General features: G+C 35.8%; 1 protein-coding gene across 3 annotated transcripts in view; it reads left to right on the top strand.

Moving 5' to 3' along the window:
* LOC118180020 (protein phosphatase 1 regulatory subunit 42-like) overlaps window positions 1–16,060 on the top strand; it is a 57,168-nt gene extending 41,108 nt beyond the window's left edge. For all 3 annotated transcript variants that reach the window (XM_085813488.1, XM_085813489.1, XM_085813487.1), the window contains 5 exons: window positions 5,958–6,124; window positions 8,404–8,542; window positions 10,818–11,052; window positions 11,245–11,370; window positions 15,734–16,060. In XM_085813488.1, the coding sequence (XP_085669614.1) occupies window positions 5,958–6,124; window positions 8,404–8,542; window positions 10,818–11,052; window positions 11,245–11,370; window positions 15,734–15,954 (888 nt within the window). In that variant the 3' untranslated portion in view covers window positions 15,955–16,060. The remainder of the gene's footprint in view (window positions 1–5,957; window positions 6,125–8,403; window positions 8,543–10,817; window positions 11,053–11,244; window positions 11,371–15,733) is intronic.
* Window positions 16,061–18,560: the final 2,500 nt, after the last annotated feature.

Below are 18,560 nucleotides of genomic sequence, written 5' to 3'. Positions count from 1 at the left end.
TTCTAGGTTTGATGTTTCTCAACTTGTTGTGATGCTGAACATCCCAAATTTGCTGCCATTTTTTTCGTATCTTTCCCTTGATGACACAGCAGATGTCTCTAAAAGGGATAAGGCGACTGGACAGTTCGACAGCAGATTTTGCCGCGATGTCTGCAAGCTCGTTTCCCTTTATTCCCGTATGCCCGGGAACCCAGCAGTACAGGATTTCATATCCTCGTATCATTAAATTTCTATGAATTTTGAGAACATCCACTACCACAGGATTCTGAGCGTTGGGAAAAGCTTCCAAGGATTTAAGAGCACTATACGAGTCTGTGTAAACTATGAACTTTTTGTGGCAGAGCTTTGGGATGTACAAAAGAGCATAATATATTGCAGTTAGTTCAGATGTTAGGACAGAGAAAGCATGGTGCAGGCATCTGCCCTCTATGTAATTTTCAAATACAAAAGCCATCCCGACATGATCATTTGACTTTGATCCATCTGTGTATATCGGATAATAACTGCTATATTTGTGCCTGTGCTCAGCGAAAAGTTGTCTGTAAACGATCTCGTTAGTGCTCGCCTTTACGTGATGTTTAAAAACATCAAGAAGCTGGATCCGTGAATTTTCCCAAGGTGGAATTTCAAAATTCTGTACTGCTTGGGGGTGCATATCAGAGAGGGAGAGTTCCTTAATGACAGGGCGAACTCTTAAAGGGAAAGTAGGAACACAGGATGGACGTGTTTCAAATAATGTGTTACACTCATTATCAAGTAAGCACAGCTTATTGGGATGTTCAGGTTGAGATAGAGTATTAAAATATTGCAAAAGGGACAATTGCTCACGCCTCAGATGAAGTGATGGTTCGTTACAGTCAACATATAGGCTCTGCACAGGAGAAGTCCTGAAAGCTCCTGAACAAATCCGCAGACCTTGATGGTGAACAGGATCCAGTTTTAACAAAACAGATGAGCGAGCGGATCCATAAACAACTGAGCCATAGTCCAGTTTAGAGCGGATAAGCGCTCTGTAAATGCGAAGCATGGAGCAACGCTCTGCACCCCAGGAGGTGTTCGCCAACACTTTTAAAATATTTAGTGTTTTTAGACACTTCTTTCTCAGGTTTAAAACATGAGAAAGGAAAGTCAATTTTCGGTCGAACGTCACTCCTAAAAATTTTACTTCGGGCGTAACTGGAATAATTGTACCATTCAAATATAACTCAGGTTCAGGATGGAGACCACGCTTCCTACAAAAGTGAACACACACAGTTTTCTGTTTCGAAAATGTAAATCCCTGTTTGTCTGACCATTCTTGGATCTTATTCAGAGCCATCTGCAGTTGCCGCTCTACATATCTCATGTCTGCTCCTCGACAGCTAATCTGCAGATCATCAACATATAGAGATCCCAAGATGGTGGGAGGAAGTTCTTTTAATACAGAGTTTATTTTTAAACTAAACAGGGTTACACTAAGCACACAGCCTTGAGGCACACCCTCTTCCTGTTGAAAAACATCCGAAAAAACAAAGCCAATCCTTACTTGAAAAGTTCTAGCGTTCAAGAAATTCTGTATGAAAATTGGTAGGTTGCCGCGCAAGCCACTCTCGTGAAGATCCCGGAGTATACCGTATCTCCATGCCTTATCATAAGCTTTCTCAATGTCGAAGAATATGGAGACAAGGTGACTTCTTCTGACAAAGGCTTTTCGAATAGATGTCTCTAATAGAAGCATATTGTCTACGGTCGTTCTCCCCTTTCGAAAACCGCTCTGATAAGGCGATATAATATTATTCTTTTCCAAGAAGTAGACTAGGCGGCTGTTTACCATCTTTTCAAACAGTTTGCAAACACAACTGGTAAGGGCAATTGGCCGATAGTTCTAGGGATTCCTCGGGTCTTTCCCTGGCTTCGCAATAGGAATGACAATAGCTCTCCTCCATGCACTGGGAAATGTACGCTCCTTCCACACTCTATTGTAAAGTGTGAGAAGGGCACTCAGTGACTTATAGGACAGATGCTTTAGCATTTCATAATACACGCCATCCAGACCCGGACAAGACCTATGTGTCTGCAACAAAGCTCTCTTTAGTTCAAGCATAGTAAAGTCTCTATTGTACGGCTCAAAGTTGGAAGAGTTGAAAGCGATGGGATTTTTTTCAGAGCGTTGCTTGATAGAAAGAAATGCAGGTGAGTAATTTCGGCTGGAAGAAACGGCAGCAAATGTCTCACCAATTGTATTTGCAATTTCTTCTATGGAGCTAATCACTCGGCCATCTTTTTCCAGAAAGGAAAGTGAGTGGTCTTTATACATTCCGCATGCTTTTCGAACTCTTTCCCAAACCCGCTTACTAGGCGTAGAGGATGTTATTGAGGACACATATGAAATCCAGGAATCCCTCTGGCTCTGCCTTCTTACTTTCCGTGCATTTGCTCTGGCTCTTTTAAAAGCTATGAGGTTTCGCAGAGTAGGATATCTACGAAAAATACCCCATGCTTTTTTCTGTTTTTTCAGTGCTTCATGACAGTCGCGATTCCACCACGGTTTCGAATATTTTAGTAGTTTTCCTGATGTTCTAGGAATGGAGAGCATAGCTGCCTGAATAATAGTATTAGTAACAGCTCCAACAGCGTCATCGATATGCACACCTTCTACCATTTGATGTGTGAGCTCTGCAATGGAAGAGAAGAGTTCCCAGTCTGCCCTGTCCAGGATAAAACGAGGGAGTCTCGTCATGGGATTTGCTTCTCTTCGTGCAAGAGACACAAAAATAGGATAATGATCGCTGTTGTACAGGTCATTTCCGACACTAAAAGTGCAAAATGGCAACAGAGATGGTGAACAGATGGCAAGGTCGAGAGCATGGAATGTCTTTGTAGGCTCATGGAAGTAAGTATCCTGCCCATTATTCAGGAGACAAAGGCTATGATCTTCGATCATCTGCTCAATTTGTCTTCCTCGGCAGTTTGTATCTTTACTACCCCAGAGTGGACTATGGCCGTTAAAATCTCCCATTATTATAAAAGGCTCAGGCAGCTGCTCTATAAGACCATTTAAATCTTGCTGATCAATATGCTCATTTGGAGGCAAATACAGAGAAACGACTGTAACAACAATATCAAAATTTGTTTGAGTAGCGACAACTTGGAGGGATGTCGTCAAAGAAAGCACATTTGAGGGATAATCCAGTGAGGTGAGGAGACCTACACCTCCACTGGCACGTTCACCTGCAATGTTATCTTTCCTGACGAAAGAAAACCTCCGAAGTTTTGCCTGTTGTTCTGGTTTTAGATTTGTTTCCTGTATTGCGAAGCATACAGGATGATAAGCATTGATTATGGCTTTGATGTCGAGCAAATTTCGGTGGAAACCGCGACAGTTCCATGAGACGAGGGTGGCCATTATGATTGATGTTTGTTGTTCCTGTGTTCCTTTTTAGTTTTGCGCGGAAGCAGATGATCGGGAACTTCTAGACCGTCTTCCACTTCCATACTGTCTGAATCTGCAGATTCAGAAATAATTTTATTTGCAGAACTATTGCTGGGACTTCTATTTTTGGTTTCTATTATTGGAGGCACAGTTTTGGGTTTGCTCGGGATTGCTATTTCTTTATTTTGTATGGTATGTGTTGGATTTTCTTTGTTCTTGCTTGCAGGCTGCTGGTTTTTATTTGGTGGAGTCTGTGTACTTATGGAAGTTTGGGTGGCTATTGTGCGGGTTGATTTCACGGCATTGGCATATGATTTGTTCGATATAGGCTGTGTGCTTTGAACTTGTCTTCTGGCTTCGGAATACGAAATGTTCCTGGTAACTTTTATGGTCTGCACATCCTTTTCTAATTTCCATTTCGGACAGGAACGAGAAAATGCTGGATGGTTGCCCTTGCAATTTATACACAGTGCTGCAGCGGTGCAATTTTCGCTATCGTGGCCAACCGACGAGCATCGAGCGCACATCAGGGTCCCACGACAGGACATCTTGGAATGGCCAAAACGCTGGCACTGGAAACATCGCATAGGGTTTGGAATGTATGGACGTACAGGACAATTGAGGTATCCAGCCTTAATATTCTTAGGCAGATCAGGCGATTTGAAGGTCAGGATCACGTGTTTGGTGTCAATCAACTGACCTTCCTTACGCATCTTGATCCGCCTAGCGCCACAGACATTTTGGTCAGCTAACTCGGAAACGAACTCTTCTTCTGAAACAGAGAGAAGGTCGATTTCCGAGATAACACCTCTACAAAAATTCAGAGTTTTATGCGCTGACACAGTTATAGCTACATTTCCAAGTTTGGTTTGTGACAAAAGGGAAGCAGATTGTGTTGGCGAAACAGTATCTATAAGCAGGTCTCCAGAACGGAGACGCTTAATATTCTTTGGCTGACCTATGCATGAGTTAATGTATTTGCTTACTAGAAAAGGAGACATCTTTTGCAGTTCACCAGAAGGACAAGAGACAACTAGGAAGCGCGGATTTTCAGTAGTTTCCTTTACATTTACATCAGTACGGGTTTTCTTACTAATAGGTTTCTCAATTATTTCTATATCTTGTTTAATTTCGTTTGGGTCAGGTTTTTTTAGTATGAAAATTGAAGCCATGTTTAAAAGAGAAAAAATTCGGGTCCGACGGCCCCGCCCACCACGGAGCCCAACAAGGGAACACAGATTCCTGTGTTAGGGCTAGCCGGACCTATACGCAAACTGAAGCCCCACAGTCGGCTTTCCCGAAAGCAGGTACTCCCGAGAGCTTGACCCCAAGCCACTGACACAAGGACTAGTGACCAGCCGATTGACACCCGTGAGGACGACTAAGGTGCCTCCCGTTTAGCTGAAGCAGAGGCCAAAGTAGTGTGTTGGGGACAGTACCTCGCCCCTCAACTACCAGGACCCTCCTTTCCAGCGACACGGGTCTCCACGCACGGCAAACACGTGGGCAGTTTTCTCGCCACTCGAAGACTAGAGACAAGGGCTGTTCCAGTCTCTCGTGACGAGCCCCAAACTCCGTAGAGAGAAACCACGAGGGAGAAGAGAAGGGAAAAAGTTCCAGCAAAGAGGAGAGGAGACGGAAAAGAGGATAGATCACTGGGGCTCCAGGATCGTGACACCCGTCTCATCAAGAAGATGATCCCCTGAAGGGCTAGGGTACCTCGGGATTGCCACACCCGTACTCACAGAAGTGAGCCCCCTGAGGGGGAACTGGAAAGGAATATCTATGTGATGTTTGTATTGCTGTTGATACCGTACGCATTGAAACTTACTAATTTTGTTCATAACCGTTTTGAGAGATTGTATTATATAAAAACCTTTTCAATCCATTTCATGTAACGAGTACTTCACAGAAACCTCACGAATTTCTACCATTTTTTTTTTTTTTTTTTTTTTTTTTTTTTGAAGATTCAGTAAAAAAAACGCAATGCTTGTGTAACACGAATAAAAGAATAAAGCTTGGTTAATAAACCACTTGTATTAAGTGTTACTAATATGAAATATAGTAATTATAAATCTTTCTGTAGGTTATATTATATTTATAACGTACATTAACCTTTTTCGTGCATATAGAAGAAGATACTTAATAGTATTGAAAAGTATTCAAAATCAAAACTTTTAATAAATAAATAGTCTTTGAAAAATTCTGTGTCTCAATGTTGAGTAGTATTAATAATATTATAGCACTGGCATAATCTTCTCACATTTCAGGTTTCTTTTGTACAATTAACATATAGTCTGCAACTTTCTTGTTTTCTGGCGTCTATTGGAAATGCTAAAATATGTGAAGTTATTGACCATCCCTGAATTTATATTGCTTGATTAGAGTTTTAGTCCTAAGAAATTGACCACTAGGCATCCAGCACCGTTATCTTCTTTTTTAAGCTACTACCACACAAAGCTATTTTTTAAAGACGAAGCTAAAGCTTACAGTTTTAATTTTTGATGCGATGCAGGATTAATTCTGATACATGTTTCTCTTGCAGGAAAACTTGCAGCTATGTCGGAACCTTTTAGCCCTTTACTTATATGACAACAAGATTGAGAAGATAGAAAATTTGGATCATTTAATACATCTGAATTGCCTCTATTTACAGAATAATCTCATTACCTGCATCGAGAACATTGGCATGCTCACTCAACTCACAGTGCTGTAAGAAACGTTTCTGTTGTCTCGTAAAATGTAATGCATAATATTTAAATATCTACTATTAGTTCACACTCTCCTTATATCTTGTTCAAATTTTCAATTGTTAATAAAATACTTTTTGTTCATTTACTCAAGTTCAAACACATTTTTTTTAAACTTGTAGTGGATGACACTTTGACGTTGATACAGTTTTTTCAAAAATGTTAATACAGTTTTACGAAAAAAAATGTTTTGGTATTTAAATTTTTTTTTTGTTTGACCTAAGTAGGAATTGACTTTAAATTTTTTGAAAATTTAATTATTAATTAATTTTTAATCGTTAATAAAATACTTTTTATTCATCCACTCAAGTTCAAATACATTTTTTTAAACTTTTAGTGGATGACACCTGATGTTGATACAGTTTTTTCACGTATTAAAAATATTAAAATTTAATTGTATTTAAAAAATTTTTTGTATTTTTAAAATTTTTCTTTGTTGTCCAAGTAGAAATTGACTTTTTTATATTACTTGTTTTTCTTTAACTTAATAAGGCCAAAGATTTGATTTTAGTATTACCCTTTTTTACATGCTTTCCACAGCTTTTTGTAGTTAATTTTTTTAACAAAATAATATAAGGACTTAAGGTATTTCTCCCACTTCCCTAGCGTGCATTCGTGGTGTAGTTGTTCTGCATGCTGGGCCGGTATTCCAGAGGTCCGTGGTTCGATTCTCAGCGAAGGCGGTTACTTATTTTTCATCTTGCTGCTTCCCAAAAAAATCCTAATGTCTCTACAAACTTTAAAAATAATTAAATGTACACAAAGAATTAAAATACAGAAAGCAGTGTAATTAATATAAATACGGAAAGGGCATAACTCATGCAATAAATACAATACTTCTAAAAAAGCTTGAAATAATATACAGAAAAAAAAGCTTGTTGTAAACCAAGTTACTTGCTGAAACATTTACTGTATCAAAAATTTAATTTGTGAAGAGATAAATGTCAGTGAACCCGACAGTGTTTAAGACGACAACTCGCTGCTCCAGAAGAGTTTGGTCTTCTGTGGCATAGGTAATCTTAAGAGCTATAATTTGAAGACTTTTAGACGCAATAGTATAGGGAAACTGTTGTAGGAGTCTATAGATATTTAGGCAATAATTAACCTTGATAGGAAATTTTACTTTGGGGATCAAATATTTCTGGATAATTTATAAAATTTAGTAGCTGATGTTGGCTTTCTTCTTGAAGGGTGTAGACTCAGTTCTATAAGTTTTCAAATAAATTTGACTTTCCAAGTTGAAAACTCTTTGTGACTAGTTTAATTCCATCTTCTAAAAGAGGCAGTACAATTAATATCGGATTCACTTATTTACGAAATATAACGCTGTTCTTTCTAAATTTTATTATCTTTTTAAAATTGCGGTATTCACGCATGTTTACGCGAAAAAACTAAGGTGTGGTCTGTACTTGTATATCCTATTTGAAAAGGGATATGGCTTATGCACGTGCACGCATGAAGTGGACGCAAACGTGAATATGGTAACAGGTAATTTAGGTACTTTTCCGTCAACCATGAAAATTGCCGGAGATCTTACGAAACTTGCTCCACCCACATGAGAAGAAAGAGATCTCTCTTTACTTAGACAGGTAACCAAAACATACAAGTTACAGGTATAGCTTTAGGATAAACGTAAATAATTATGAGTTGAATCCTCAAATGTATGCTGCTCCATAGAAAGCAGTGCCCGCCTCTACCGGTAAAGTCGCTGAACAGTGGTAGTTCCGATTCCAGGAGAACGGGCTGACTGCATTGGGCATTTTCGTGGTTTTCCATGTGTAACGTGTATATGAGCCAGTATCCCTTAGCAAGTCCTCCACGAAAGCATTCCTCTCCTTAGCCAGGTAGCCCTCGCGTGTTTTTCCATAATTAAATAACCAAACCAAACCAAACCAAACCTACTTTTTAATTTTGTTTTTTCAAAAATGCGAGAGAAACAAAGAGAAATAGCAGTCAAGTTATGACCTTCGTTACAAAAACTAAACTAGTCTTCTGATAAATTTGGCGTTATGAAACCCAATGTGAAGTCACATTAGGAATGTATTGTGACCTCACGTTTATCTATTATCGGTGTTAAATCACACTCTTTGACGACAATATTTGTTTGTGACAAGTGGTCGACGGGAAGAAACATAAGTACTAGTATTTCATTAAATTTAATTTACATTTTAATATTTTTAACGAGCACATTTTTGAAAAATTGATATTAAATATTAAAGTAACCTTTATTTTCTTTATTAGAAATCTTAGTCATAATGCAATATCGAAGATCGAAGGCCTGGAACATTTATGTGAATTACGGGAATTTTACATAGAGTACCAAAATGTGCCTAGTGATCAAAGTTTGGAATTTGATTCCTCTTCAATCGATGCTATATCGGTAAGCTTACTGAATTGAAAACATCTTTCATGCCAGCTGAGTTATAATATTATTAAAAACTTAACAACAGTATACAAATCGTTCATTTTAACAAGCAAGATTATAGAAATGTAGAAGGTTAGATTGTTGTGACTGCCTAAATTGTATATTTAAGATTTCTTCTGACATGTACACAAAATTTGCACTATCATGAAAAATACACTAACAGCACACAAATCTACCATTTATTTTCATTTACATTAGAAGGATGTACTAACTTATTACGCAAGTAATTACAAGTCTGAATTACTACTAGATTACAAAAATAACTTCTTCATATTATTATTCATTTTACTTACAACGAAGGCTTTTGATTAAATTATTGCTGTATTTCTGGAAATGTGTTAAAGCTATATAAACATAAAAAAATATGTAAATATATATGGAGAGAAGATGTGTAAGATCGATAAGTATCTACTGCTTATGCAAGCGTCCGCTTTAAGAAACTTCCCTTTCGCGAAAGATTTAAATTAATTGCGCTGCTATTAGTTAACATAGCTGCATCATAAAGGAAATACACAGCAAATTCAAAATTCGCTTGAAAGGTAGAACATGATGGAATACGCAAATGGTTAGCATTTTCATGACATGCGTATATTGCCGGGAAGAGCTTATAACTCATCGAAGCAGTTCTACAAGGGAAGTTGAAATATCGATGTTTCATATGGAAATCTTACAGATGTGTTCTGTTTTACATCGCATGAGAAGGAACAAATACTAGTCCGGTCTCAGAATTCGACCGTGGAAAAATTTGCAATCGATTGTCGACTCAAAGTGTCTCAACCGCCTCTACTTACCAACGCCCGAGACAATACATTTTTGCGCGCATCGTACAGCCACATCATGCATTTTGGGTCAGGAAATTTTATATATTCCATAGCACCAGTATCTGCGTGAACGAAAAGATAACTTCTATAACTCCATAAAGTCTATACCTCTTAAAGAGCATACACTATAGACTTTAAAAAAAGATTATCGAAGAATTATCTTCCAGCTTTGTGAAACAAAACTCAGAAGAAGAGTTAGACCATTAGACCATTTTATTCGAACACATCGGAACAGTTACCCAAGTTGGATTTACTCAAGCGAAGCATTTCTGGCTTAGCAGAAATATGCTGAACAAATTCAAAATGTGGTAGATTAGCCTAACGGTTCATAGGAAAATTTAACGCGTAAACAAGGCTCCAGTTTTCAAAAAACCGGCGACACAAAACTAAATGGCTAGAAGCACTCAACGCCACTAAATCAAGTCGCTAATAATCTGATCTGAAACAGGCAGATACACTCTAAAACTAACTTCCGAAACTGTTGCTTAAATAGCACATCGTTCTACCTTAATCTGAATAAATGATCACTGTCTCATTTACATTCCTGACATGAAAAACGTGGGTGAAAAGAGAGTAATAGGAAAGTGCTAACTTAAAACGAACTATTAGTTAATAAATAAATAAACCTCGCAACTTCACAAATTGTCAGCAAGGGAACCTTTGCCTCGACTTTTGACGTTACAGAGCAAGGAATCGGCTCTTATACTGATATATTCAAAACGACGTACAGGGGACACATCAAAGGCGTGAAGTTTTATTTTTCTGATGAATCCTGTTTTTACTTGCATAATGATGACAGTGTAGAAGAATCAAGAGAAACGAACTTTTGGAAACTTGCATTTTTCTTCGTCATACCGACACAGTATCTGAATTGATGATATAGGGGACCGTTTGGATATACATGTCGTCATATCTAGTTCACATTTTCAGGTATTTGAACAGCCATGCCCATGGCTGTTCCATATCATCGGGAGCCTCCAGCGTCTCGCCTTTCAATAGGACAAAGCGAGACTGCTTTTTTCCTTGTTGTCTTATATTCTATCAATCCGTAAAATGTTAGACACCTGCCTAGGCCGGTGTTTTCTAAAGATTTCTCACTAACTGGAAATGTCTGATATTCAGCCAGATAGAAATGGTGTAAACACAAATAGTCTGATAAGGCAATAAATACTACTAGCTAATGCGAAACAGAAACGGCGTAGAACAGGAGCTTCACAAAAATTTATAAAAGATACAATTGTGAGAACATTTAGTGGCTTATGATACGAAAATAATTGGAAAATACATGATAAAACCTTCTATATTTCTAACAAAGACGTGATTTTAAAAACACATGTTTAATTTTTTTTGTAAGTAAGAATCTTTGAGGAAATGATTTAAAACATATATTAAATTTGTTTTGCAAACAGGAATCTTTGAGGATTCTCAATGTTTCTGGTAATCGACTTATGAGCTTAGAACCTTTGAAACCCTTGTCGTATCTGGAAACGTTTTACGCCGAGGATAATTCCGTTTATGACCTGCAGGATTTGGTTAACGTGATCAGCAACTGGAACTACGTACAGATAATGAAGATGAATGGTAATCCTGTTTGCCGAGTGCGCAAGTACAGAGACAACGTTGTAGTCACTTGTTTAGAGCTAGGTGAGTTTTATAAATTAAGTTTTATAATTCTCCTATTTTCTTTGAGACAAAATGAGCGGATTAAAAATTCACAATCGATGGATTTATTGAAATTTATTTTCATTAATCTCGTGTATAATTAATTATATGACACCGATTTATTGTAGTTTCGAGACGATTGATAAAAACGTTTAATGTGTTTTGTTTTCATAGAGGAGCTTGATGGGAAAGTCATTTCTCAGCCCTACAGGAATTTCCTCTTAAACTGGAAGCAGTGCCAGACTTTGCAAGATTTGAAGAAAGAGAGCTATGCCGTTCTTAAACCTTTCCTTGAAACACGTGAGTTGCCGACGAAAAGTTTTTATGTGCGTTTGTTTTACATATTTAATCTTAAATCTATTTCATCTTAACTGGAAATTTAAAAAAATTAAAAAGTCTGAAAGCTTTCAGATTTTATATTACGCTCAAAGGAGCATTTGTTTTCATTTACACACACGTACACTTCGAAAGCCGTTGCGAGAGCATTTGGGCTAACGTCTCTTTGGGTTAAAATATATAAAAACAGTATATCTTTAGAATTTTCGATACAAGTCTCGCAGATGGAGATAAAAATGCTTTATTCCGTACAGCTGGGATGTCAAACTCATAGGTACACTTGGGCCAAACAAACAAGGTTTAACTTTAGGCGGGCCGCAAAAAAAAAAAAAAAAAAAAAAAAAAAAAATCAATATTCATAGAAACGTAGATTTATTTCAAATAATACAATAATAAACATATATATATTTATATAAAGAACAAGAAAAATTTAATATTTACGTCCTGATGCTTGACATCTTTTCTCTGCTATTATCTTTCCTATTTCGGGAGAAATATTGTTTGCAGTGATAACTTTCAACGCTGACCCAAGGTGAGCATCATTAAATACGGTTTCTAATACGAGACTTATTACCTTTCATGGCTCAAAAAATAACTGCTCGCACCGATAAGTGCTACCAAACATAGAAAAAATTTCATATGCCAATTTTCGAGTATTTTCAAACCTGGCTGGTAAATATTTGTAAAATTCAGGCACGCCCACTTCAAGGAATTTTGCTTTCAAATTTGAGTTGCATTAAATCTCGATCACCTCCATTTGCATATGGCTGGGTACTGAGTCAATACTTATTGAGAAAATAGAAAAAAAAAATTGTCTTCGAGGGAACTAAAATCATTAAACTTCGTTTCAAATTCAGTTGTTAAATTTGCAATTTTTTCTGCGTATTTTTGATACGAACAAGTATCATCTAAACTTGATTTGTTCATGCTGCACGTCGGGAAGTGCGTCAAATCTTCATTTTTAAGTTGTTTTTCCCAAAGAACTAGTTGACATTTCAATGCTTTAATTATGTCAAACATGTTCGTAATCATATGATCTTTTCCTTGTAACGATAAATTTAAATCGGTTAAGTGTTTGGTTATATCAACCAAGAAAGATAAATCTTGTATCCATATTAGATCGTAAAACAAACTTACGTCTTGATTTTTCGTTTTTAAAAACTAACATATTTCTTCTTTCAAATCCCAGAATTGTTTGAGAATCTTGGAGCAAGATAACCAACGTACCTCGGTATAGTAGGACAAACCCGAATATTCACTATCTAACTCACTTAAGAAAGCAGTGAATTGACGCTGACTTAAACCTCGAGATCTTATAAAATTTATAACTTTTTTATATATGACAAAACATTCTCTATATTTATTACTTTCGTGCATAGAACTTCTTGATGTATAATACAATGCATATGATGAATGTTTGAACCGTGAATTTCACTAAATTTTTTCCTTAGTAATGCTACGAAGTCCTTGTTTTCCCCGGTCACTGATGGAGCGCCATCTGTAGCTACAGAATTTAATTTTGCCAAAGGTAGATTGTATTTCTGCAGAAGTCCAAAAACACAAGTAAATATGTCTTCTCCTGTGGTAGTACCAGACATCGGTATTAGTTCCAGTAATTCCTCAAAAATGTTAAAATTCTTGTCACAAGAACGAAGAAACACTGCTAATTGAGCTTTGCTAATTGACGAGAGCACGGACATTAGTGAATGTCCGTGCTCTCGTCACAGGCAATGGAGAAACTTTCGAAATTAGATGATTTTGCTTTGATCTGATCACTTAAATTCGCGGCTAAATCAGTAACTCTTTCCGCAATTGTATTTCGAGACAATGAAATTGATTGAAAAGCCTTCACATTTCAAGGACAAACAATTTCTCCAGCTTTCATTAGGCATTCCTTGATGAAATCACCGTCAGTAAAAGGCTTCGAATGTTTAGCTATCAACTCGGACAAGACGTAGCTTGCATGTACCACCGTTTCACTTTCTTGCAATACTTTACTAAACATGCACTGTTGCTTTTTCACTCCTAACTTGAGCTCTTCCAACTCTTCTTCTCTCATTAATCCTTCGTAATTGTTATATTTCGATTTGTGTTGTTCGTAATGACGTTTAATATTATATAACTTTGGTACATTAATGGTATTATTACATATCAAGCAGATTATTTTATCTTTTATTTCACAGCAAAAATATTCTAATTCCCATTTTACTTGGAATATTCTATGTTCGTCAGCGATTTTTCGTTTAATTTTACTACCACTTGGTTTTGATATAGACATACTGAATACAAAGGGCTGGAATAAACACGGTTAACGTTAAAAAGTTAACAAAAATTTATTCTTTCCACAAGAGATAAATCAAAATTCTGAAATGTTTATTCAAAAATATTCTAACAATACCAAAAAATGTCAAACGTTTATCAAAAATCAATTCAAAACAGAAACTAATTCTATCTCACAGCGAAATCGCTACAAATCAATCACAGCATTAAGTAAACAAACAGTTCGCTAGAACTACAGCTACTACTGAGATGAGTTGTTTGTTCTCGGCTTTTATAAGCTTTATAATTAATTTCTCGAATATACTGGAAACATCTATAAATATCTGGATTTTTGTGGATGGCAACAGCAATTACGAGATATTTATTTATTAGGTATTAAATGCACGCGCTGTTCTATTTTTAACCTTCCAACGCAGCTGTCTTTTCAAAAATCTTCTGTGTTGCTAAGGCAACATGAAGCAAATCTAATTACAATTCTAAATAAAAAAAACTAACTAAATAAATAACTATGAAATCCGTAACAATATGAATTAAGTAATAATTAATAATAAAGCAAAGTGCATGCACCAATATATCGTACAAAACTATGATTGGAAAACTGAGACCATGAGTTCGGCCACATTCGGCTATCGGGGATGCGTACAAGTTCTGAGTGTACGTGTCCCCCAAAAGCCGAAGGTAGCTGAACGCAAGCTACTCACACGCATTTGTAATTTAAGTAGTGTGTGTGTCAGCTCCCTGTGAGTAATCTAACAACACTGAATAAATTATCGTTATTTACTTATCAGTAAACATTTAATTTTTTTCTTCGTCGATGTTATTTTATTATTATATATTATTATTTGCCGATATATTGGCCGGGCCGCAAAAATATTTGTTGTGGGCCGCGAGTTTGACATCCTTGTCGTACAGTATTGTCACTGCTCGCTTTGAAATCGTTGAGTATTTTAATATAAAATTTTTTAAAATTTTACAGAATATGAAATGGATAATAAAACAAATTTGAAATTAAAATTCGGGTTTCCAGGTGCCAATTTTCGGAGGATTACGTTATTCAAAATTGGATGGCTCTAGGTACCGTTGTTTTTCACTATCTGAGAAACATACACACATTCATTCAGAGTCGTCATTATTCCATTTCTTTAATAAAATATAAGACGATAATATTTGGTGGCAACAATCTGAAAAAAAAATTCAACGCAAAATACCATTTCGAGATTGATAGGCCTTCTGGCCTAACACCCGTTTGGGCTAAAAATTTGGGTAAACAAACGAAACAAAGAAATGCTTTTTGTCACTGCTATAAAGAGCTCGATTTTGTAGAGTCAGAAAGAGTATTTTATCTAAAATGAGAAAAAAAAAAACTGTATGCGGCGATTCAATCATTGGTACAATTAAACTAGAGTTATCACAGACGACCTGGATGTGCTGAGCAATCCCCCCTTTCAGTGTAGCGTCTCGCTTTAGGATATGAGACACATAAATGTTCGGTATTCTCTATTTATTCTTAAAAATCTTAAATACAGTCGACAATAATTTTGTTTGTGCTGCTTCCTATGTTTACGACAACGCTTTTTGGAAAAAGAAATATATTCAACTGCACAGTCATTACCTTCTCGAAGCAGGCAGCACGAAAAATTCAGCTAAGTCGTCGCCGGGATTCGAACTCCAGACCTCCCGACTTCTAGCCGGGCGGGTTTTCCAAATAAACCCCGAAGTCACGCGTAAAAGACCTTGCATATAGAGTAAGCCTCGAAAACTCCCATACAACCAGCCTGTTCGCCAGGATTCGAACACCCAATCGAATTATGAGTATTCAGCCACTTTAACGCTCGGCCCCTGCTGGACCAAATATTAAAGATGATAATTAGAATAAAATTAGAAAACAAATATGGAAGAATAACTTCAATATGTATGTTACTATTGTTAAATTTCATCATGTCCAATAGATTTTACTTCTTAATGCAAAGGATATCAACGAATTTCTTCTTCTCTTTTTGTCGTTATTATTGTTAAAAATTTGCCCTCATTTTTGCCTCCTTTTCAGAAATAAATAACAAACAACTGGCACTTCCGAGGCCCGTCCGTTCAGCGTCTGTGGCTCCAAACGGCAGGTCCGGCAGTGTCTCTAGTTCGCAATCCGAGACTTCAACGAGTTCGAAATCCAGATCGAAATCCGCCCAGAGGAAGCCGGACAGGTCATCGAGAGCGAAGTCTTTGCAAGAAATGCCTCTGAGGCTCGTGAAGAAAATCACAAAAGGCATTTAATGGGGGAAAGGGGCAGAAATTGAACAAATTATAACCAGCTATCAAAGTACAATGCTTGTAAAAAATACGCGTTTTATAAATGTTCTAATAAAAGTACTGAAATGCCGTTTGGTCTAATAAATGTGTTTTGGGTGATTTCTCCTTTCTTTCAGCCCAGAGATTCAATTTAAACGTTTGGATCCGCAAGAAACGGAATTACATCAAATTCATCGGAGTAGCTTTCGGGGAAGGAATCCATAGTTAATCCAAAATCATAGTTAATCTAACATATGAAGTTATGTTACTTATATTATTGAAGCTATGTTATTAAAACTGATGTTATGTTAATTAAAGTATTAAAGTTATAACAATTAATATTCATTCTCATGCATATTATAATTAAGAGAAAATAAATTTGGTGACATGAATTAAATCAGCATTCAAGATATAAAGAACACTGTGCAAATAACGGAAGAATAATCGTCAGTACACATATATAAAAAAACTAATTTATAAATGGAACATTAAAGAATGATAATTACAAGATCATTTGAAGAATGTCATTGAATTTAAGCTAGTAAAATAGCAGGTTTAAAATCCTGTGTTTGTTAAAGTTGTTTAAAATTTTCCTTTTTATACATTTCATATATAGTTTTGTTAAATCAATGTTTTATTTGATGACAGTTTTGAAGTCGTTTCACAATAAAAAAAATCTGATGCGCACACGACAGGACTTCTTTGTACGGCCTATTAAATTACACACAATTTTTGCTTCATTTTGTTTAAACTTATTTCCTGAAATTTCATTAGAAATCTATTCTAATTCAAATACTTCAATTTTCATTTTGCAGCAAAGCAAAAATCTCAAGACATCTTTATTAAAAATTTATAAATATAGAATAATTTAAAGGTTCAAATAGAGTTAAAAACAGCTAATATTTTAGAGTTTTACGGCAAATAAGAAGTTTGGCCAAAGAGTAGGAAGACAAATTTTTGGTGCATAAAATTGAAATTTAACTCTTAGACCCACGGAGCAAAAGGGCGTTGAAGTTGGTGCACCAACTGACTTAGTTCACAGTTCTACCAACAGTCTAAAATTCAAACAAATGACGGCCTCCTTAAGCATTATTTTCTTTAAGCCCTTCTCTCGACAGTATTTCATGTTTTTATAAAGGAATTAAAAAGAATCATGAATTCTTGGAACTATTCCATTTAGATAAATAAATATCCCTCAATTTTCTTATAGATCAGAACATCCGTGTACATAATGTAGTTTATGTATGTGATGCGCACATAGATTTAAAGGTAGGCTTATAAATTTAGATGCAGTTATTCAAACTGAAATACTTTCCGAAGCGATAAAAGAGCGAAACACAATGAATTAAAAAAGAATAGGTTGGTTTAATTGACTACATCAAATCGTGGAATAATTATTTGCTTAAGGAATAACAGAATAAGCGTCGCGGAGAAAAATTGACCCTTTGCACGTTGCACATGAAGAAAGCCTTATGCATCCAATCTATTTGCTGGGACCAAACTTCGAAGTGAACACCACTATAGCTCAGCCTGATCCATTCAACCTCTGGCGGGCAACCATGATTAAAACTCTTCTATAAATATGCTGTTCTGTTCATTTTTTCAAAACGTTGACTAAATCAGAAGTCTGTATATTATATATACCGAAAACACACACCATGTAATTACTTTTATCAAATTAGTTGCATCAAAACCCCTCCCAGAGTTAAGTTTAAAACAGCAAAGAGCTACGGATTCTGAATCAATGGTTTGGAGCTAAACATTTTACAGCCGTTTGCAACGTCCTATTTCTAGGGCTACTCAAGAAGGGGGAATGTCTTTCTGGAATCCGAGAAAATTCGTTATTTTTCGAAGATACAGTTTCTGAACACTTCTAGAATGTCACCGAGTTGGCGAGAAATTGCTTTATTTGAGCTAACCTTAAAATTTAAATCTCGATCGTTTCAGAATTAAAATAATTACAACATAAAACAAACACACAATATAAGATGTCATAAATTCAATTAAATAAAAATGTACGATAAAATTATTAAATGAAAAATGAACTAATTAAATTAATTAAATAACTAAAACAATACATGATACTACAAAAATACATAAAAATAAATTTACGTACAAATAACCACAAATATTTATAAAAATTTATAACACTGTGTTTGTCTCTAAATCTTAAGTAATGCTTGTTAATGAATTTATATAACGATCGGAAATACTTATTTATATATTTTAGGATAACGTTAAAGTACAGTAGAAAAGCAGGAAATTAGCCACAGATTTTGTTTTTAATAGAAATTGTCGATTGCCACAAAATATTTTCCGATGGAAAAAGTTCATTTATTATTACTACAGGAAATGACTCGTATAGATTCATGTTTAATCATTACTAAATTATTTTTGGCAATATGAAAGGAATTCTGATATTCAAAGAAATCATTATTTTCCGAAACAGATAATTTTTTAGATTTTAATGCAGAGATTTTAATGCGACTAAGAATAATTAAAGGTTAGATAAGTAGCTTCCTGTAAGATCTCTCGAAATGGCGTAAATTAATGAATGAAACATTTTCAGCATTTCATTAAAAATATAAATG

This window comes from Stegodyphus dumicola, chromosome 3 (genome assembly GCF_044657685.1).
Source record: "Stegodyphus dumicola isolate Sdum_Otavi_A_Nest chromosome 3, ASM4465768v1".
NCBI classification, from domain to species: domain Eukaryota; kingdom Metazoa; phylum Arthropoda; class Arachnida; order Araneae; family Eresidae; genus Stegodyphus; species Stegodyphus dumicola.
This window is presented reverse-complemented; position numbering and strand designations above follow the sequence as displayed.